Consider the following 20,079-nt stretch of genomic DNA (forward strand, 5'->3'; position numbering starts at 1 on the left):
AATTAGGCTCTTCTTAGCAGATATTAGGTTGTATATACCTACTAAGTTTACTATATATATATAAATATCTACTAAGGGACTTCTTATAGTGCGTTTAAACTCTTTAGTATCTTCTAACACTATTTTCTTTAGTTTAGGAGAGTCCCTATACTTCTTCCCTTAGAAGAGTATACACTAGCTTAAATAGCTTAGCTTAGGGTTTATCTAGTTAATTTAGGGTAATCTAAGGTATATCTTATACCTTTATAGGTCTGTAACTATAAAAGGTATCTGTTAGACCTCCTGTCTTCTATAGGAGTTAACAATAGATACTTCTACTGTAGTTACTCTATAGATAGGTAATTCGGCTCTGCCTACACCTTTAGCTACTATTTTATTTAATAGTGTAACCTCTAGATCCTACTCCTTTGCTAGAAGAACTAAAATTAAGTTTAGTTATAACCCTCTATCTATTAAGGCTTCTATATTCTCTATATTGCCTATAGATGCTTTAACTATAAGTAGGCATATATATTCTAGATACACTGCCTTATAAAGAGAGATATTCTTCTTCTTCTCTTTAGACAATTTAATATAGGCTACAAGAGAGGAGATTAGCTCTTAGGTTACTTATCTTTTCCTAACTTATCTAGAGCAGGGTCTTTCTAATTTAACTTTAGCTTTAGGCAGTTAGGGTAGTAGTAACTAGTTTCTCTATACTTAGGGCACGCGTTTTAGGCCTTATATAGCCCGTCTTAGCCCTTTTTACCCTTTACTAGCCCCTTACAGAACTTCTTAGACTTAAATAACTTTTTTAGAGTTTTTATGTTCCTTTCTAACCTAGAGTTACTAAATTAGCGCTTCTGTAGTCCTTTGTTAGTTGTCTTACCCTTAGCTAGAGTCTTCTTAGGTAGCTGTTAGCTATGCTAACCTAGTCTCTAGTTAATAATATTAGCTTATTCCTCTACCTTTAGGATTATGTCCCTTTAATTATAGGAGATAAGGAATAAGTCCTTTTATATGCTAGAGAGCAGTATAGTAATATATTCTAGGACTTAAAACTCTAGTATATATAAGTTGCCTAGTTCCTCCTATAATAGACGTATAAAGTCTAGTAGATCTATAAGAGACTAAGATTTCTACTACTTATATTACTTTAAGGATTTATACGCTGCTTACTTGTGTTTAGCTAGCGTTTCTAGAGTATCTAGCATAATTCTTTTTAGCTCTTACTATATTAGTTCCTAGGTTAGTTAACTATAGTAGTTAGTTGTGCAGTAGGCCTGCTACAACGTCTTTAGGTTCTCTAAGAGGTACCTTACGCTAAAGTTAATCTTTTATTCCTCTATAAGGAAATTAACTAGAGATTAGAGGAAGTATCTCTTATAATCTCTCTTTTAATAATTTTATTTAGTGTAGTTGTGCTTTACATACTTCTATAGAGGTTTAGGTTATAGAAGATTTATAGATAGAGAAGATTATAGTTTTTCTACTTCTTCTAGTACTTTTTAGAAGGATAGGATTATTACTAGATCTCCTTTGTTATATTTGCGTCTAAGTTTATAAAAAAAAGAAAGTTTCTTATAGTCTTTTATCTCTTATAACTATTTATGCAAGTTTTCTAACTCCTGTTATTAATTACCTACTTCTAGGCTATTCTAGCCTTCTTTAGCTAAAGCTGCCCTATAGATACAAATTCTAAGGTAAGGTGTACTACCTAGAGGACCTACAGATCCTCTTAAGGTACCACAGATACTTAGTGTCTGTTAAGGTATCTCCTTATCTATAGAGGGAGGTGTTACCTTATACTTTACTAGCCCTCCTATAGGTAGGTTGTCTTAGTCCCTCTCTAAAGACAGTAAGCCTAAATAATTTAGTTTAAGACTTATAGTAGCTTAGGTCTATCTTTAATTATAATATAAGAGTAATTAGAATATAAAGAGTATATAAAGTAATTACAAGAAAGGATAGAGTTAAAGAGGATAGTAGGTGTATTAAGGTACGTAGTGTGTAGTAACAAGACTAATTACTAGAGTATTAGTAATAACCTCTAACACCTTTATATAGTCTGGGCTGACTAGCCCTATAGTAGCTCGCCAAGACAGGTAGAGGTACCCCTAGGCCCAGCGCCTGACAGTAGCTAGCTAGGCCTTCTCTAGATACTGCTTCTATACTTTATTCTAATACAGTTTCTCTTCTCTCTTCTCTCTTCTCCCTTCTCTATTCTCCCTTCTCCCTTCTCCCTTCTCCCTTCTCCCTTCTCCCTTCTCCCTTCTCCCTTCTCCCTTCTCCCTTCTCTCTTCTCCCTTCTCTATTCTTTATTTGTTTTATTCTGTTAATTCCCTATTACTTTAAAGCGTGTTGTTAATTCTGGTACAGGTATGGTTAGATTAGGTGATAATAGGATAATAGATAAAGGATTAGGAGGGTATTATTAGATAGGGAAAGGAGAGTAGGATATGCGTTAGAGTACACAAGTAGCTAGCTAGGCCTTCTCTAGATACTACTTCTATACTTTGTTCTAATACAGTTTCTCTTCTCCCTTCTCCCTTCTCTATTCTTTATTTGTTTTATTCTGTTAATTCCCTATTACTTTAAAGTGTGTTGTTAATTCTGGTACAGGTATGGTTAGATTAGGTGATAACAGGATAATAGATAAACGTGAAGAATAAAGGATAAAAGGGAGAGATAAGGGTTAGATGAAGAGAGTGGGATAGTTAGAGGTAGGACGAGAAGTAGAGTAGAAGTAGCAGCTAGGCTTTGTCTGAATGGATGGTTGAGGTGAGGCTTGGCTTGGCTTGGCTTGGCTTTGAGGCGGCCATGGCCCGGCCCCACTTTGAACACAAAACGATAGCGTACGCCCTACCAGTAGTACATGGTGGAGATGACGGGTATAAAAAAAAAGCAGCGTACCACCGGCACCTCCCACCTCGCACTCGGATCGCGCGACAGCAAGACCACCACGATGGCACCCCGCGACAGCACCGCCGCCACCCCCTGGCGCCGAACCCCGCTGGTTCACTCGGCCAAGCTCTCCAAAGAAGCCGGCTGCAAGATCCACCTCAAGCTGGAGAACCTGCAGCCGTCGGGCTCGTTCAAGTCGCGCGGCATCGGAAATTACCTCCTCTCGCACCTCGCCTCGCTCGCCACCCCGGCGGATCGCGACAAGGTGCACTTCTACTCCTCGTCCGGCGGGAACGCAGGGCTGGCGTGTGTGCATGCTGCTGTGGCGCTGGGGGCGCCTGCTACCATCGTGGTGCCGATGAGCACGAGTGAGTACATGGTGGGGAAGATTAGAGATGCGGGCGCGGTGCAGGTGGTTCAGTTTGGTGCGAGCTGGTACGAGGCCGATGCGTATCTCCAGGACACGGTTGTGGGTGATGCGCGGCGGAGGGGGGAGGTGCCTGTCTACGTGCCGCCGTTTGATGCAAGGGAGATTTGGGAGGGGAATGCGACGGTGGTGCACGAGGTGGTGGATGAGCTGGGGTGTGAGCCCGACGTGCTCGTGTGCAGCGTGGGCGGTGGTGGGCTGTTCTGTGGGGTTGTGATGGGGCGGGATGGGGTCTGCAAAGGGGCGACGGTGCTGGCTGTTGAGACGCAAGGTGCGGATTCGTTGGCTTTGTCGCTGCGCGAGGGGCGGCTGGCGACGTTGCCGGCTATCACGAGTATAGCGACGAGCCTGGGCGCGCGGACAGTGGCAGAGCAGGCGTATGCGTATGCAAAGGGCGCGGGGGTGAAGAATGTGGTGCTCACGGATCGGGAGGCTATGGAGGGGTGTGTGAGGTTTGCAGACGACGAGCGGATCATGGTGGAGACGGCCTGCGGAGTCTGTCTTGCGTTGTGTTACGGGGGGAGGTTGAAGGAGGTGCTGCCAGAGCTGACTGGGGACAGCAACGTGGTGATTGTGGTCTGTGGAGGGAGCAACATTACAGAAGCCATGCTGCACTCGTGGGCCGAGTCCGTGAAGCAGCCGGTGGCCGCGTAGACATGGATGTGCACATTCAGAGCCTCTTGGACACCATCGAGCTGGGGCTTGATCGTGTGACCGTGTGACCATGTGACCGTGTGACCATGTGACCGTGTGACCATGTGACCGTGTGACCATGTGACCGTGTGACCGTGTGACCGTGTGACCGTCTGACTGAAGTGGCTGATTTCCCGATGGGGAAAGTAATGCGTCCTTCTGTCGATTGCGGCAGGAATGCAATTTGCGCTCCACCCACAGACCTCCCAGCACACCTGACTCGAGCGTGCAGCGCGGACCTCGAGAAATGACTCGTGCACGGCTTTCTGAATCCGCCCCGCCAAACCTCGCACTCCACCCCTCCACCCCCCACGCGAACCAACCCTTCGCCCACGATGCCGCCCTCGATCTGCGCCGTGTGCAAGACGAACCGCGCACTCATCCTCCGCCCAAAGGACCACGCCAAGCTCTGCAAGCCCTGCTTCATCACCGTCTTCGAAACCGAAATCCACCACACCATCCTCTCCACCAGCCTCTTCACCCGCGGCGAGCGCATTGCAATCGGCGCGTCGGGCGGCAAGGACTCGACGGTGCTCGCGTCTGTGCTCAAGACGCTGAACGAGCGCTACGACTACGGCCTCGACCTCGTGCTGTTGTCCATCGACGAGGGCATCAGGGGCTACAGAGACGACAGCCTGGAGACGGTCAAGCGCAATGCGGAGCAATACGACATGCCCCTGACGATCCTGGGCTATGCTGAGCTGTACGGCTGGACGATGGACCAGGTTGTCGAGCAGGTGGGCAAGAAGGGCAACTGCACGTATTGCGGCGTCTTCCGCAGACAGGCGCTGGACCGCGGCGCGAGTCGTCTTGGCGTCAAGCATGTTGTGACTGGCCACAACGCGGATGATGTTGCCGAGACGGTGCTCATGAACTGTAAGAATCCACGGGCCCGTCCTCAAGCGCTGTAGACTGACACCGCCGTCTAGTGCTGCGAGGCGACCTCCCCCGCCTCTCGCGCACGACCTCAATCGTCACCTCGACCCCCTCTCTAACCCCGTCCTCTGGCCCCGTCGCGGACAACACCAACATCAAACGCTCCAAACCCCTCAAGTACGCCTACGAGAAGGAGATCGTCCTCTACGCGCACCACAAGCAACTCGACTACTTCAGCACCGAGTGCATATACAGCCCTGAAGCGTTCCGCGGCAGCGCGCGCGCTCTGATCAAGAACCTAGAGCGAGTGAGGCCCAGTGCGATTCTAGACGTGGTCAGGAGCGGCGAGGACATGGCGCGCCTGGTGCCTGGGAGCGACGAAGGCTGCGGCGGGGCCTGTGGATCCGGCGCCGCAGTGCCGGCGGAAGAGGAAGAGGGTGGATGCGGCAGCTCCGTAGGCAAAAGCATGGCGTCCGTGGAAAGCCAGCTGGCCGCCAACGAGCGCGCCGCCGAACACAACCTCGAGACGGAAATCACGCTGAAACCCGCAACCCCCGCACCAGCCCCGGCCGCTTCGAAGGGCCAGAAGAAGCCCCGCGCCGAACGCACCGGCGGGCCAAAGAAGAAGGGCCCCAACAAGCAGGTCATGGGCCAGTGCAAGAAGTGCGGCTACCTGTCCAGCCAGGACGTCTGTAAGGCCTGCGTGCTCCTCGAGGGTCTGAACAAGAGCAGGCCGAAGAACAAGATCGAGGTTGGCTACGAGGTGCAGGACGTCAGCCTAAACAGCGTGAGGGACGAGCTGGAGGCTGCTATCCTGGCCGCAGACGGCTGAGACACAACCCCCGCAGCCGAGAAGGAAGACCTGCATCGCATCGCGGATCTCACACAAAGGGTCATCTATCCAAGCGAACTGATGCAAATATCGCCTTCCAAGGCCCCGTGACCCACAACCCACCACCGCCTACTCCCCGCCACCCGCACTACAGCATTGCTGCCACATACATGACAACTACACACACCCTCTTTGCTTCGGTGCACATGCCCCTGGGTGCAGTAGTCGCGCGCGCGGTCACGCGCCTAGGTTACGCACACAGCCCCCTAGACACTACGCGCCCCTATTACACACCTACTTTGTATTAAATGCAGAGTGTGCTAGGCTTCGTTGGTGTTCGTAGTGCTGGTGGATGGGAGGAGAGGCTGGATCGGGGTTTGCGGTGCGGACGGGACGGGAGGGATGGTGGTGGTGCAGCGGTGCAGTGGGGTGTTGTGTGGGACGTTATGCAAGCGAACACAAGGCGATGGAGGTGGCAGTGGTGCAAGAGAGCGACAGAGGGTAGAAGAAGTGCGTATCGGTGATATATCTAACTGCAGTGTGGGAAGATCGAAAACGCCTTGCTGTGCCGCGCCGTGCTGTGCTGTGCTGTGCTGTGCTGTGCTGTGCTATGCTATGCTGTGCCATGCAAGACCGTATCCGGCAACCTCCCGACTCTCAACGCCTGACCCAACGACTGAAAATCAAATCCTCCAATGACCAAAGTACCTCAGAGTTGGAACTCAAACCCCCGATTCAACACCCACGGCCCATCGACCCTCACTGACCCCTCCTCTGCATCAAACGTCCCCGTAGCACCCGCCTCGGTCTGCCCGAGCACCAGCACGCTCGCGACTGTAATCGACTCCCCCTCTGCAGCTGAATACGCAAAAGTGCCCGAGGCGGTGAACTTGCCGTCCGCGAACTTGAACTCAATCTCCGACACGTTCGGCTGCTCGATGCGCTCGCCCTCGTCGAGGTACAGACGGCCTGTTGCCGAGCCGTCGGCGGCGGGCGCGACGAGGAGGGCGAAGTCCTGGGTGCGCAGCGCTTTCGTGGTGTTTGCGGAGGTGGCGCGCTCCGGGAGGATGGCGCCGCCCCGGATGTGGACTGGGATGTCGCTGGTGGTTAGGTTGGAGAGCGTGATGTTGCTGCCGGTGCCGAGGACGCGTTCGTGGGTCCAGTAGTCGTAGAAGGTGTCGGCGGGGAGGTAGAAGGTTACGGTGTCGGAGTAGTCGGTTGTTACGGGGGAGATTAGGAGACTATCGCCGTAGAACCATTGCTCTTGGATACCGAAGGTGGCGGAGTCGGTTGGGTAGAGGAAGAAGAGCGGGTTGATCATGGGTGTGCCTTCTGTGGTTTGGTAGTACAGCGCGGTGTAGAGGTAGTCGAGGAGCTTGTAGCGCGTGTCGATGGCCTTCTTGGCTGCGGCGGCGACGCTGGGCCAGATGTAGAACTCCTGCTGGATCGTGCTGAGCTCGGCGTGGTTGCGGTAGAAGGGCTGGAATGCACCGAGCATGGCCCAGCGAGCGCACAACTGCTCATCTGTGTTGCCGTTGAAGCCGCACACGTCGGAGCCAACCAGAGGCATCTGGTGCATGGACACAAAGGAGAGCATCTGGCGGATCGATGTGCGGTAGTGCTCCCAGTCAGATGCATTGTCTCCGAACCAGTGCGTCACCTTGCGGCCGGTGCCGGCAAATGTCGAGCGGGTCAGGACGAACGGACGGACTTCTGGACGACGAGTGATCATCGACTGCTGGGTGGTCATGGCCATCATGTGTCCGTAGAAGTTGTGCGTGTCGTACTGATGCGTGCCGTCGTAGTTGGAGGTGTTGAACCAGATTGTGTAGTCAGAGACGTTGCCAAGATGGTTGGTGACCTTGTATGCTGGATCGAACCACTCGCGGCCTGCGAAGCCCTTCATCTGGCCCATAGCTTGGCGAGACTCAAGATCGCGCTTCGAAGACGTGGGCTGGAACGACGATGGGAAGCCAGGAATGGGACGGCCAGTATTGGGACGAGGGCCGTGGGCAGGCTTTGGTGGTATGCCATCTGCAATGGCCTTCTCACGAGGAGCGCAGGTAGTGTTCTCGCAGAAGTTCGAGGCCTCGTTCATGTCAACCCAGATGCCGTCGATGTTGACGCCGGAGTCAGCGTCGAAGAAGCTCAGGACCTCGTCAGTCCACCACTTCTGTGCGTTGGGGTGGAACCAATCGGGCCATGCAACTGCACCGGGCCACTGCACGCCAAGAAGATCAGTGCCATCGGCCGCCTTCAGGAAGATGTCGAGATCATGACCGCGCTTGTAAGTCTCCACTTCCTCAAAAGCGTGAACACCGGGGTCGAGAATGAGCACGTAGCGCTGGTCACGGGAGTGAAGAGTCGACACAAGCTCCTTCATCTTGGCCAAGGGAAAGCGCTCAGGGTCCAGGGTGAAATCCTGTCGCGCATCCATGTAGTCGATGTCTGTCCACATAACCTCGAGCGGGATGCCGGCAGATGAGTAGTTTGCAACCACCTCAGCAACCATGTTGACGTCCCAGTAGCCATACTTGCACTGGTGGAAGCCCAGCGTCCAGTAAGGGTACATTGCGCTGTAGCCGACCACATCAGCGTACTGCTTGGAGACGTCAGCAGGTGCGGGGCCAGCCAGGAAGTACAAGTCGAGCACACCACCAATCGTGTTGTACTCCAAGTACTGGTTGCCGGCGGCGTCTTGATCGATGTCGATGTTCATGGGAGACGAGTTGAGCAGGAAGACGCCGTGAGTGCCCTTGTCACCGCGGTGATCAAAGTAGACTGGGTGAGAGCCGTACAAGTTCGCATTGTTGGGGACGTTGATCGACTCCGCATTCAGAAGGCTTCGACGGTAGTCCTTCGTGTGGAAACGGAAAGAGTCGCTGTGCTCTCCAAGGCCGTACAGGTTGGGGTCTGTCGGCAGGTTGGTGCGCAGACGAACATACTGCTTCTCGAAGATCAGAGGAGTGCCTGCGGTGTCAAAGATGGTCTCGTTGTTGCTGTTCCGGACGACCTTGAAAGAGAACGGCTGGGCAACGATGTCGAATCGAATGGCTGCTCCAGTGGACGTGACCTTGTTGTTTGCAGGACGGGGCATAACCTCCTCTTGAACCTGGAACATGTTGAGACCCGCGTCGTAGATCTTGACGTGAAGACGATCGTCTGTTCGGTGTTAGTGAGGAAGTCCAATGTCGGTAATGTTGAGAGAACGGGAATGGAGTACTCACCAGTCTGGTGCTCGACAACCAGCTTCAGGTCTTGAAGGTCCTCACTGTAGGCGTTGCACGCAGCACCAGCGAGGGTGAGGTCGGCCGTGAGACCTGCGTCCGTGACATCAACGTTGGTCGCTGTGTAGCCTGGGCACGTGGAGGGGTCTGCAGCTCTAGTGTGGACGAGAGAAGTGGCGTCATGAAGAAAAGGTGCCGCGAAGGAGACACGCGCGCACACGGCGAGCGCAAGAAAAGACTTGCCAAACATGTCGCACCGAGACTCAAGGTTGTGGCGAGCGCAGTTGAGGTTGGTAGCGGCGTTCGAGGCGGGGATGCGCTCATTATATACAAGTGAGCACAAGTTCTGGTGCCGGGTATAAGTGGGTCGCAGTCACGATGACCTGAGGTGAAAGTAGGTGTGGAGTCTTGGATATGCACCTTCACCTCCATCCCTGATCTATTGCCATGTTTCCACAGCGCATGATGCATCTAGTGGAGGGGGTCTGGCAAACGGAGATCAATGACTCGATCCCTGTCCATGGGCAAGCAGCAGCGGTTTATATTGGGTGCCGTTACAAACGCCAAGATGCTGTACCTGCAGATGAACGTTGGGATGAAGCGAATCAAGGGATATCTCCGACGTCGACTACTCGGCGCGTATGCGCGACAACAGAGAGGACGAATGTATGGATAGGCATGCTCTTGGAAAATCACAGAGAGTGATAGCGGCTACGAGTGGGGACGAAAATCTGGGGTAGTCGACTTGGACTGGGCATGGCCGTCATACCTTCCTATTGGGCACGCGACTGCCGTCGACCTGTACCTCTCAGGGGAACGTGTTCATCAACCTCGGCGGAAGCGATGCTGTAAACCAGGTCATGATGTCGAAGCTGCTGCTTGTCACACTAACAGAATGACGATATCTGTCTGAGCAACGGCGTCTGCACTGGCTCGTTACTAGGCATTGTGAGCTGCGTCTGTGACGTTCGGAGGTCAGACGTGAGGCTCACGCGTTGCGGGGATCTTGCCTAGCCCGGCGCTAGCAGAATGCTTGGCCTCGGCTATCAAAATGCGATGATCTTCTCACCTGTCTCTTACAGGCTGTGGAGCAAATCTGCAATCTAACCTGCTGGACACACCGCCGGCTCCTTTTGACCTTGGCCGATACCCACAGCGCGTGCGAGGGTTTGAGAAGGTCTATCGAGCTCACAGGACGGGTGTCACTAGGCTGTGGAGCCGTGAGCTGCGGTGCGACCTATCATGCACATGTTCTTTGTGCGTTTTGACTTGGTGATTCATGAACAGCCAGACACAGGAGGCTGGGATCCCGCATGCTCGAACTAGTTTAGGGTCTCGAGCGTGTTTCAAGGCAAATGCATGATGCTTAATCAAGCGCTTCCAGCTCGCCCTTCACCCATGTATGTTGGAAATTCCCGTCCAAGAAGCACACTTGCTGAGGCTTTGAATCAGTCTTGTGCAGTTCCCCACCGAGCCTACCTGTAGCTCTGTCGAGGCAATGTTGACGCAGTCGAACAACGATCAATAAACGCAGCACGGGGCCATCCTTTCCTGGCGGTGCAGGCTCCACAGCAATCCGGTCGTTGCTATATTCTAGCGATATACTTCTACATCCAACACTTTCCGAAGCGACAGGTAGTCTATGGCTGTAGGGGGCCGAGTCATACACCGTTAGGTAAACAAGAAAGATTCGAGTTTGATCCGTCACCAAGTTTTCGTCAAGTCACGTCCGCACTTCAGGACGCAAGGTGCCCCTTGGCTGGACAAACTTGCCCGGGCGAGCTCAGGAGCGCATCGTTATGATTTGCATAAAGCTCGTCAACATAATGGCAGATCTATGTCATGCCATGATAGACGAGGCCGAAGTTGCGGAAAGCTGTCTACTCGTATTACAGGAAATCCAGAGTAGGGTGGTGAATTCTTTACTTTCACAATGAAGACTAGAGCTTCTCAGCGTATTACAGATCATTGTCTCAGAAGGTAATAGTGCCTGCCGATACCTTTCTTACACGCAGATCTGTAACGTCCGTTCTTCTGGCCTTCTTCGCGACAGAAGATCGAAAGAGGCGATCCGCCAACGCGTGACGTCACCGCAGCTGCGCCACTTGTACCTAACTAATGAGCATTTTCGCAAACTGTCGCATCGCGCAGTGGAGCTGAACTGGCGACTGCTCGCTTTCTATTCAGAACGCTCTCGATATTTGCTGTTGTATACCTGTTCATCCCCGTTCATCTGCGCCTGCAAACCCTCAAAATGCCCCGCCGCAGCGGCACCTCGTCACGGTCAGATGACACAGCGACTACCACAACGCTCCCAGAGAAGGTCCAGTGGCCATCCACATTCACAGATGGTCTACCGCTACCGAAAATCATGGTGTTCGACCTAGATTACACATTGTGGCCGTTTTGGGTAGACACGCATGTCACAGGGCCCATCAAGGCGACAGAAGGCGGGCTGAAGGTCAAGGATCGGTACGGGGAGGCATACGGCTTCTACAACGATGTTGGGGGCGTGCTCGTGGCGGTATGCAACCCTGCGCATACTTCGTACAGCTGCAAGCAGATGCTGACTGGTTCCAGCTCAAAGCGAAAAACATCCTCGTTGGCGCCGCCTCCCGCACGCACGCGCCAGATCTCGGCCGCGAAATGCTGAGGCTCCTGAAAATCCCCAGTTCTTCCGGCTCCTCGACACGTGCAATAGACTACTTCGACCACCTGCAGATCTACCCCGGCAGCAAGACGACGCACTTCGAGCGCATACACAGAGACAGTGGGATAGAGTACGAGGAGATGCTGTTCTTTGATGACGAGAGCAGAAACAAGAATGTGGAAGTGCTCGGCGTTACGATGAAATTGGTCCCAAGAGGAGTCTCGAGGGACGTGATTGATGAGGGCGTCCGGGGGTGGAGGAAGAGGCACGGACGCGAGCATGCCTAGAAGAGGAGACTTTCAATATCACTTCACAGTATCGCTCGTCTGGACTCATCCTCGCAGAGCACGGCTTGCGGCAAGTTCATGGGTCTCGAGAGCATAATCGCCAGTCCTACTTGTTCGTAGTTGGACAACCGTGAGGGTGCGTTAGCCGAACGAGGTTCGTCGTTCGTGCTGCGCGAACCCAAAACTCCACCTGAGACGAGGCGTTGCCCAAAACGGACAACCAGCCCTGTCAAAACTGTCACGACTACTACTGTGACACAACAAGGCCGCGAGAAGTGCCTGATCTACAACCTCTCACAAAACAACGCCTGAATTTGAGTCCTGAGAACTGGCACCGCGGCTGTGAGGCATCTACAAATTCATGGTCGACTGCCGCGAAAATGAAGCACCTCAGCCATACACTCTTCACTCAACCGTCGCTTTCGTTTCCAGAATTCCAGGCCGGCCCTTAACTCTTGCCCTCGCATCACATTCGAAATGCGTTCCACCACAGCATCAGCGCTCGCCCTCCTGAGCATTCTCTCCACCTCTGCAGCCCTCCCAACCACCGACCTCACATCCCGACAGGCTGCCGCGTGCTTCGTAATCGGCAACACAGCCCTACCTGCCGAAATCGCCGACACCGTGACCTCCATCCAAAGTGCCGTCACCTGCGACAATTCCGCCACCACAATCTCCAACGTGCCGGACGTCTCCTCAGGCAGTTCCAAGTTCTCCGCAATCGACTTCTCCAAATCCTCCCAAACGCCTCTCGAGTTCGCACTTAGCAAGTTCGCAACCGCCGAGCCCCTTGCCGACACAGACCTGCAGACGTTCCAGAACAATCTGAACGTGTACCTCGCGACGGAAGCCGGCATCAGGAGCGTCGGCGGTAGCTTGGCGATCAAGGTCCCCAAGTTCTTCCTTCAAATGCAAGTTTCCAGGATCCAGACAGCGCAGGGCAATCCGCCTGCCGCAGCGGGGCAGCAGGTTGATCACCTCAGGGACAAGGTTACGAAGAACGCCGCGGGGGAGAGCAAGGCGTTGCTGGATCAGGTTACGTCGCTTGCGGCGCAGGTGCAATAGTCGGAGTGTTTGAATTTCCAAAATCGCCACACGCTTTGGATAGCTTCATCGGTCGGCTGGAATCATGATAGATCTGTTCTGACTATGCTTGCTCGTGATGCCTCCCCCACCTACTCTAGACCATCGAACTGACATGAAAGCCTAGTGAATGCATGCGCCTTTGTGTCTTTTTCCACGCTATCTTGATTTCAGCAGGTGAAGGGACTTTTACGAGTAGATCCAAAGCGCCGAGGAGAAGAATCCAAGAGAACAAACAACCTACAGGCCAAGGACAAGAGCAGAAAGAGTAGCACTCATATTGTCGTTCTTGACTCAAATGTGATTTTATTTCGGCTGTTGATGCAGCGGCAGAGTCGCCGCTCTGAAGGCTGATCATTGAACTACTGTAGTGATACTTGGAAGCTTTACGTTGCACTACTCGGTATCTGATGTCGATGCTGTGGTGTGGCTGTGGTTTGTTGCAAAACTACTAGGAGTTACCCCGGTGTAACGTTCCCTGAAGCGGCCCAGCACACTCGCTCAGCCGTCATGCGGTATTCGAGGCATCACCTCGCTCTGATACGTCCAACAGCACATGGTAAGCGTCAGTATTGGCGCTCTTGGCTCGTCAACACCTTCAGAACACATGAAGTAAGTACTCTACAATCCGTCGCTTAATTTCCTGGGGTTCCCAAATTCTCCCAGTTGTCGTTCGACCACTCATCTCCAGCACTGCCATGCACTCCCAATCGAAGGAAGTTGCCCTTCAGATTCCGTGCCAGTACCTCGACGTTCCCTTCTCCGCCGTCAACCATGAACGTAGGTAAGTATTGTGTCGGGTAGTCGAGGTGAGTCGAGTCATCGTCGCTGCGAAGACACCACAACATGTTCCAGAAATCCCAGCTCGTACCGTTGAACGCAGTGTAGTGTATGCAATCATCCGTGCCGCGCGATACGAGATGCGCAAGCGGGCGGCCATCCACGCCGTCGCCTCGGATCATGCTCTGCGTGTCCGGGAACTCGTAGCCTTCGTGGCTGGCCCAGACGATCGTCCACTCGCTCCACGCGCCGTTCTTGAACAAATTGTGCACAGTGCTGCCTCTGTTGACGACGATATCGATGACGCCGTCGCTGCCATCAGAGTCGCGCCACGACGCTGCGAGAGGTGAAGACGCGATCAATCCCTCGATGGAAGAGGTACTCGGAAAGGGATCACCAAGACTCTCCCATGCCTCCGCCCATCCCGAGTCGGGAACCCAATGCTTGTGTAACACCAGATTCCTTGATTTGGCAAATACATCGATTCTGTCCTCGCCCCACGATGTCACTGCCACTTCGCCGGCGAAGTCAGCGCCCAGCTCGGTCCATTCGCTCCAGACGTTTCCGTCGTACGAGACGGCCCATATGTACCCGTTAGAATCAATACTCACGACATCAACCTTCCCTTCCGCCCTGGAAATCACAGTCGGTCGCGTCAAGAACTGCGCGGCAAAGTCGAGTTCCTCCCAGTTTCCCCACTGGCCGTCGCGGAAATGCATGAATACGATGCGGCCGCTGGTGCCGTCGACAGAGACGGCTGTCTGCGTTGTATCGCTGGTGCACACAGTGACGGGCGCGACGAGAAATTGGCGGCCGCTGTACGCTTCCCAGGCGCTGCCGTACTCTAGCTTCCATAGTTTTCCTTCGGAGCGCAGGTCCCAGAGGAGGAGGGCGGGGGCTGCAACTGCGGCGCTGATGTCGCGTGGGACTAATCCTTGGGGATACAACATGGCTCCTGGAGAGGATGGTGGCGATGAGGGTGGCGAGGAGGATGGCGAGGAGGTGGAGGTGGAGCTGAAAGACGCAGTGTTGGAACGAGAGTCCGTAGGCGTGGGAACAGACCCAGAAGTCAAAATTCCACCGGGAGAGGTCGAAGCCGAATTCGCTACATAGCTTGCTTGACTAGATGAAGGCACAGACGTCGCACCCTGTGCTGCGAACAGTCGTTCGCGGGCGCGTTCGGATTCACTACACGTCTGTCAGTACAGCAACCCAGACAGATACTTGCCAATCGTGGACGTACTTGGACTGCGATCTCTTCACACCATACACCGCACCAAACACGATTCCAAACAAGACCATGATCCCCAGAACAAGCACCGAGACCCAAACCCTCTTTCTCTTCCACCATTTCCTCGTCGTCGCTTCCTGGGCCACTGCGGGCTCGAGGTCTGCACGCACTTTCTCTTGAGTCATAATGGCTCACTGTTGCTGAGAAGAAAAGAGAAGAGAAACCCGTTCATCACACGACTCTGTCTTGATTTCGCGGTGTCGCCAAGCCCACCCAAGGCTGGCAGCCTTACGGTGTAGATTACACAAAGCGTACCCAGCCAATCAGTGAACAAGCTAGTGCCGACATCCCGGGTCTGTAATTCAGTTTTTGCGATGAGTTGGTTGAGGCATGCATACAGTAGACGGCATGTAGTTTCAGCCACCGGAGAACTGTGCTGACAGGGCTTGTCATGTTGTGAGAAGTCTGGGACTGGCTGCATGTTATGAGGGAGATGCAGTGAGGCTAGGGGGAAGATGGGAAAAGGTGAGGAGACGGGAGACGCCTCGCTTAGTGGAGACTCACTCATCCCTGTCTCGAAGGTAGTGTGTCAAGGCAACAGTAACATGGATATCGTAACAACATTACGTCTGTCACCTGCTTGATATTGAGTCTTGTACGAGGTTGCCGAAGAGATGCTAATTCGACTTTTCGCCATGCTACGTTCAAGGCTTTGTTTCCACTGTTATGATTGCTTGCTTGCTGTAAAGTCCTTGCCCCCAGACAACCAAGAGCTTTCGATCAAATAGACGTGTAACACTCTCAAACGACTCTTCAGCAGTCTTTAGGTATAGCAAAACGCTTTGCGCGCTACTACAACTTGATTGGAATCCGCAGTGTACTCCAAGCCTCGAAATTCCCTAGTTCTTCTTTACAAGCATATTCTGTATCCTTATCATCGAATTTTACTCACCGGTACATCCAAAAGCTCTGAAAAAATTCCACGTCAGGAGCAAAGTTCTTCTGCGTATGCATGTCTCAAAGAACAGAGATTATCCACACTTCTGACTTCCCACTCGGCGTTAATTTTCGAATATAAGAAAGAATATTTGAACAACCACCAATTCGAAAACGTTGCCGCCGACTGCAGTACATATTTTCTCCATGATGGAGAATGGTGCAAACGCTAGTGGCATCTTTGTCGTGCCACTTACTGTTCAGTATTCATGCACCACCAGACTGCAGACCTTCTCCTCAATAACCAAACCTATGATGCTATCTTAAACAGCAATGTCGATAAATACCAACAATGCGGTGCTCCAAATCTCCAGCCGTATTCCCGAGAACCGCGGCGTGTATTCTGTCCACCCTCAATCCCTCAATCCCTCACAGGCACAGCGTGGCAATACGTCAATCGTCCTACCCACGCGCGCCATTCCCTCGCGCGACGTGTAGATCCAAGGCGGTGAAGATCCAAGGCGGTGATGCACCCAGGACGCGGTTCTAGCCTGGCCCGGGATCTTCCCCGTCCGTGCTGGTCCCGACAAGGGGACAAAGGCTTGAATGAACAGCCGACTGGCACATTGTGTGGCTTGTTTTGATTTGTGGCACGGGAAGAGCTCCACATGTATCGATCTTCCGTCGCCGGGGTTTGAGTTTTCTTGGGGTACATATTGCTACTACTTATTTATCATACATCTAGATCCGCCGTCCACCTTGCATTCATCTTCCCCGGGACACAGCATCGCCGATTCTCTCCCCTCTCCCTGGTTTCCGAATCGCCATCGACGCCGGTCCAGATTAGGCTACAAAGGAAAAAACAAAAAAAAAAAATCACACACACAGGAAACAAGAAGCCCGTCGTTTTTCAGAGCGGACTGGTATCCAGAAAATGTACACAAGGAAACAGACATGGCGCCGGTCTACGGGCGCCCGTGTTTCGGTTGTAGTCGCCGTCTCAGGAGACTAGATAGGGGGGAGGAGGGTTGACTGGCCAGCGTTTAGTTGGTGGCAAAGAACCTCTGGATGAGGCCATTACCAGTGGGGTCGCCCTGGACGTTGTCAGGGTAGATGTAGAAGGCGAGCGCAATGATGGCGTAGCTGTTCCACGTTAGCGTATGTGGCCATCTTGGGGGGTAGGATACTTACGTTCCCAGGCACATGGCGCCCTCGAGGTAGTTGCTCTTTCCGTCCTGGATCAAGTAGTTGACGATCAGGACGGAGATGAAGAAGATGATGGTCTCGAAGCCCTGGAAGTGCAGAGTCATGGGCTGGCCCATGATCCAGCCGAGGATGACCAAGAAGGGTGTGACGAAGAGGGCGATCTGCATGGAGCTGCCGATTGCGACGTTGATGGCCAAGTCCATCTTGCCCTTGTAGGCGACGATGACGGCTGTGACGTGCTCGGCAGCGTTGCCAACGATGGGGATCAAAATCAGGCCGACAAACGTCTTGCTGATGTGGGCGGACTCGACGATGGAATCGATGCTATTGACCAGGTACTCGGCGCAGACGGCGACAAGAACGGTGACGAGGACCAGGGCAACACCGGCAGCGACGGGGGAGAGGATCTGGCCGTCCTCATTCTCGTCGTCGCCGCCCTCCTGGTTCTCGACGTCGGCGAACAGGGCGTGGTGGGAGTAGAGCTGGAAGTACAGGTACAGGATGTAGAGGATGAGGAGGATGATCGAGGTGCCGTGGGACAGGAGCAGGACGTTCTTCTCCGCCTCGTGGGTGCCGCCGTTCTGCTTGTCGCCGGAGATGGTGGCGTAGAGGGTGGCGGGGATGATGAGCGAGGCAGAGGCGACGGCCATGAGCGAGGACATGGTGGAGGCGACGGTCTCGTTGAAGCTGCGCTCCTGCTCGCGGATGCCGCCGGCGAGGAAGCAGCAGCCGAGGACGAGCAGGATGTTGGAGAGGATGCTGCCCAGCATGCTGGCCTGGACGATGCGGATCTCGCCCTGCTTGAGGGCAACGATGCTGACAATCAGCTCGACGGCGTTGCCAAAGGTGGCGTTCATGAGGCCACCCAGCGTCTGGCCGAGCTTGGCGGAGAGCTCCTCAGTGGCAAAGGAGAGCAGGGCGGCGAGGGGGATGATGGCGATGAAGTTGAGGTTGAAGACGGCGGTGGGGTTCCAGCCCATGGCGCCGGCGACGATGCCGATGGGGACGAAGACGAGGAAGACGTTGACATAGTTGCTGACGAGGGTCTGGTAGACGAGGTGGACGACGTGCTTGGGCAGCCGGGTGTAGGCGGGCTCGTCGGCGCGGGTGGAGGCTATCAGCGGGGTGTGCTCAGTCGAGCCATTCAGTTGTTGCGGCATGTTCGATTCGCTGAAGGAGCGAGTGCTGCCGTGGCGACCGACGCGGTGGAAGTCTCGCTTTATGTTTTCTGCCAAGTCCGGTTAGCCAAGAGCGCCGAGAGGTTGTGAGCTATGTGTGCTATCGGACAGTGCACAGCGCTGCGACGGAGACGGCGGAGGGGAGCGGAGGGGAGGGGAGCGGTGGTGCTGGGCCTGGCGCCGACGATTCGAGGACGGGTGGCAGCTGGCAGAGGCAGGTCACTGGCCACAGGGCGGGCGTTGGAGCGTTGGAGGGGGCAGTCACTGCAGTGGTCCAAGACGGCGGGCGACGGAGCCGGCTCACCGAATGCGGGCAGGTGCAAGCAGGTGCGGGCAGGTGCGAGCAGGTGCGGGCAGGTGCGGGCAGTTGGATGCAAAACTCACTCATTGCTGTGCGGCGGGCGCAGAGGGCAGGAGTACCACGGGCGCGGGCGTGGCTAGCAGGTATAGCAGGTATAGGAGCGTGTCAGAGGCGTGCTGCTAGGTTTGGGCGCTGTAGCAGGCGCTGTAGCAGTGGGAATGCAATTCAAATTCAAGCGATTGGCGATAAGGGCCGACAGAAGGATGGACTGTGAGGCCGAGCAATCAGAGTGCGCAAAGGCTGTGGGCTGTGGTTGAGTGCAAGTGAAAAAGGCGGTAGCGCGAGGGGAAAGAGGGCGCAGCAGCGTCGTGACCGTGACCGTGGCTGCTGGCTGCTGGCTGGCTGCTGATGACGGAGGATGGCTGGGACTCGGGAGGTCCTCAGCAAGCAGCACTGCCCCAAGGCCCAAGCGCGACCGACCGACCGACGGCACACGCTGCTCCACCTGCCCCTGGCGCCGTTGCAGAACAGCGGGTAGTGGGCAGAAGACGTTTCCCAGCAGGGCACGGCAGAAGACGTTTCCAACAGGACCCAACACCTTCTGCTTACTGTGTAGCCCAACGTTGCGCTTCCTGTGTAGCCCAACATTGCGCTTCCTGTGTAGCCCAACATTGCGCTTCCTGTGTAGCCCAACATCGCGCCCGACGTCATTGCGCCAAGCCTGTCCATCCTCGACCGCACGGCCCCGCGAGGCACCGCCCGTGGAGACCACCAGCCACCGAGGTCAAGCCTGGAACTTCCAGGAAGCATGCATACCGGCTGCACAGTGCACTCCTTTCTCGCGACTCCTCCTCCTCTGTACACCGCAGAAGCAGCCTTGGCACAGAGTATCGGGTCGCCCAGCTTACACGTCATAGTCCCTCGTGGTGAGCGTGGTTTGTACGCCAGGAGGGAGACACGTACCTCGCAACTCACTGCCACTGCCACGCGCTCTGATGCGTCCCCTTTTCAACTTGATCCATCAAAGCACATGTCTGGCACGGAGCGTTGAATCCTTGTGCGGCAAGAGCACATGTACACTCGTCGTTCCATTAGCCTTTGGGCGCCAAAGTGACATGTGGAGACACTGGCAATCACTGCCCTTGCTCCTTGATTGCGCAATGGGAGCTCGAGAAGCTTGGCGACGCGCTGCAACATCATGAAGCTACATCTTCTCCCCGATACCTATCGACTCTGATACACTTCTCAATTTCAAGCAAAACCTTCCACTTTGGCCCGGTTTCGAGCTCGTCTCAGCTCGTACCTGCTCTTTTTCGAAGCCTCGAGACCCCGCAGCGCTCACCAAAGTGACCAAACTAGGCCCAATCCTCGCTTTTGCAACCCATGTCAGACGTCGTTGTGCGGAAAGAGCAACCGTACTAACAGAACCACCTACCGACCAGAGAGCCCCTCTGTCGTCCAGTCCTGGTTATGCCAGCCCCTTAAGCGA

At 54.1% G+C, this 20,079-nt stretch overlaps 7 protein-coding genes across 8 annotated transcripts, besides 12 other annotated features; 4 read left to right on the top strand and 3 right to left on the bottom strand.

Annotated features, from left to right (window-relative positions):
• Positions 1-2,115: part of a mobile genetic element that runs on past the window's edge.
• Positions 599-630: a tandem repeat.
• Positions 1,914-2,140: a mobile genetic element.
• Positions 2,141-2,173: 33 nt separating this feature from the next.
• Positions 2,174-2,291: a tandem repeat.
• A 384-nt stretch (positions 2,292-2,675) lies between these two features.
• Positions 2,676-2,736: a tandem repeat.
• A 28-nt stretch (positions 2,737-2,764) lies between these two features.
• Positions 2,765-2,789: a tandem repeat.
• Positions 2,790-2,854: 65 nt separating this feature from the next.
• Positions 2,855-3,964, top strand: EKO05_0006084 (Aspartate ammonia-lyase; the record flags this gene model as incomplete). The annotated part of the gene is made up of 1 exon (XM_038945917.2): positions 2,855-3,964. One exon carries the CDS (start codon positions 2,855-2,857, stop codon positions 3,962-3,964), a length of 1,110 nt encoding a protein of 369 aa, XP_038799092.2.
• A 53-nt stretch (positions 3,965-4,017) lies between these two features.
• Positions 4,018-4,121: a tandem repeat.
• A 217-nt stretch (positions 4,122-4,338) lies between these two features.
• On the top strand, positions 4,339-5,711 carry EKO05_0006085 (cytosolic thiouridylase subunit Ctu1; the record flags this gene model as incomplete). The annotated part of the gene is made up of 2 exons (XM_038939686.1): positions 4,339-4,879; positions 4,933-5,711. The coding sequence occupies 2 exons, from the start codon at positions 4,339-4,341 to the stop codon at positions 5,709-5,711; spliced, it is 1,320 nt and encodes a 439-aa protein (XP_038799093.1).
• A 561-nt stretch (positions 5,712-6,272) lies between these two features.
• Positions 6,273-6,335: a tandem repeat.
• Positions 6,336-6,420: 85 nt separating this feature from the next.
• Positions 6,421-9,188, bottom strand: EKO05_0006086 (Alpha-glucosidase; the record flags this gene model as incomplete). The annotated part of the gene is made up of 2 exons (XM_038939899.1): positions 6,421-8,873; positions 8,939-9,188. 2 exons carry the CDS (start codon positions 9,186-9,188, stop codon positions 6,421-6,423), a joined length of 2,703 nt encoding a protein of 900 aa, XP_038799094.1.
• A 2,004-nt stretch (positions 9,189-11,192) lies between these two features.
• On the top strand, positions 11,193-11,875 carry EKO05_0006087 (Protein-tyrosine-phosphatase; the record flags this gene model as incomplete). The annotated part of the gene is made up of 2 exons (XM_038939822.1): positions 11,193-11,462; positions 11,519-11,875. 2 exons carry the CDS (start codon positions 11,193-11,195, stop codon positions 11,873-11,875), a joined length of 627 nt encoding a protein of 208 aa, XP_038799095.1.
• Positions 11,876-12,352: 477 nt separating this feature from the next.
• On the top strand, positions 12,353-12,940 carry EKO05_0006088 (uncharacterized protein; the record flags this gene model as incomplete). The annotated part of the gene is made up of 1 exon (XM_038945918.1): positions 12,353-12,940. The coding sequence occupies one exon, from the start codon at positions 12,353-12,355 to the stop codon at positions 12,938-12,940; it is 588 nt and encodes a 195-aa protein (XP_038799096.1).
• A 653-nt stretch (positions 12,941-13,593) lies between these two features.
• EKO05_0006089 (uncharacterized protein) lies at positions 13,594-15,154 on the bottom strand (the record flags this gene model as incomplete). The annotated part of the gene is made up of 2 exons (XM_038939627.1): positions 13,594-14,926; positions 14,982-15,154. The coding sequence occupies 2 exons, from the start codon at positions 15,152-15,154 to the stop codon at positions 13,594-13,596; spliced, it is 1,506 nt and encodes a 501-aa protein (XP_038799097.1).
• A 1,608-nt stretch (positions 15,155-16,762) lies between these two features.
• Positions 16,763-16,781: a tandem repeat.
• A 124-nt stretch (positions 16,782-16,905) lies between these two features.
• Positions 16,906-18,677, bottom strand: EKO05_0006090 (Vacuolar membrane antiporter with Ca2+/H+ and K+/H+ exchange activity; the record flags this gene model as incomplete). 2 transcript variants are annotated; one of them, XM_059636728.1, is made up of 4 exons in its annotated part: positions 16,906-16,937; positions 16,987-17,048; positions 17,097-18,339; positions 18,674-18,677. In XM_059636728.1, the coding sequence occupies 4 exons, from the start codon at positions 18,675-18,677 to the stop codon at positions 16,906-16,908; spliced, it is 1,341 nt and encodes a 446-aa protein (XP_059492711.1). The 2 variants fall into 2 exon arrangements, with proteins under 2 accessions (XP_059492711.1, XP_038799098.1); XM_038939602.2 differs by having other exon boundaries at positions 16,906-17,048.
• Positions 18,426-18,455: a tandem repeat.
• Positions 18,598-18,656: a tandem repeat.
• Positions 18,678-18,971: 294 nt separating the features above from the next.
• Positions 18,972-19,016: a tandem repeat.
• Positions 19,017-20,079: the final 1,063 nt, after the last annotated feature.

This window comes from Ascochyta rabiei, chromosome 9 (genome assembly GCF_004011695.2).
Source record: "Ascochyta rabiei chromosome 9, complete sequence".
Classification (NCBI taxonomy): domain Eukaryota; kingdom Fungi; phylum Ascomycota; class Dothideomycetes; order Pleosporales; family Didymellaceae; genus Ascochyta; species Ascochyta rabiei.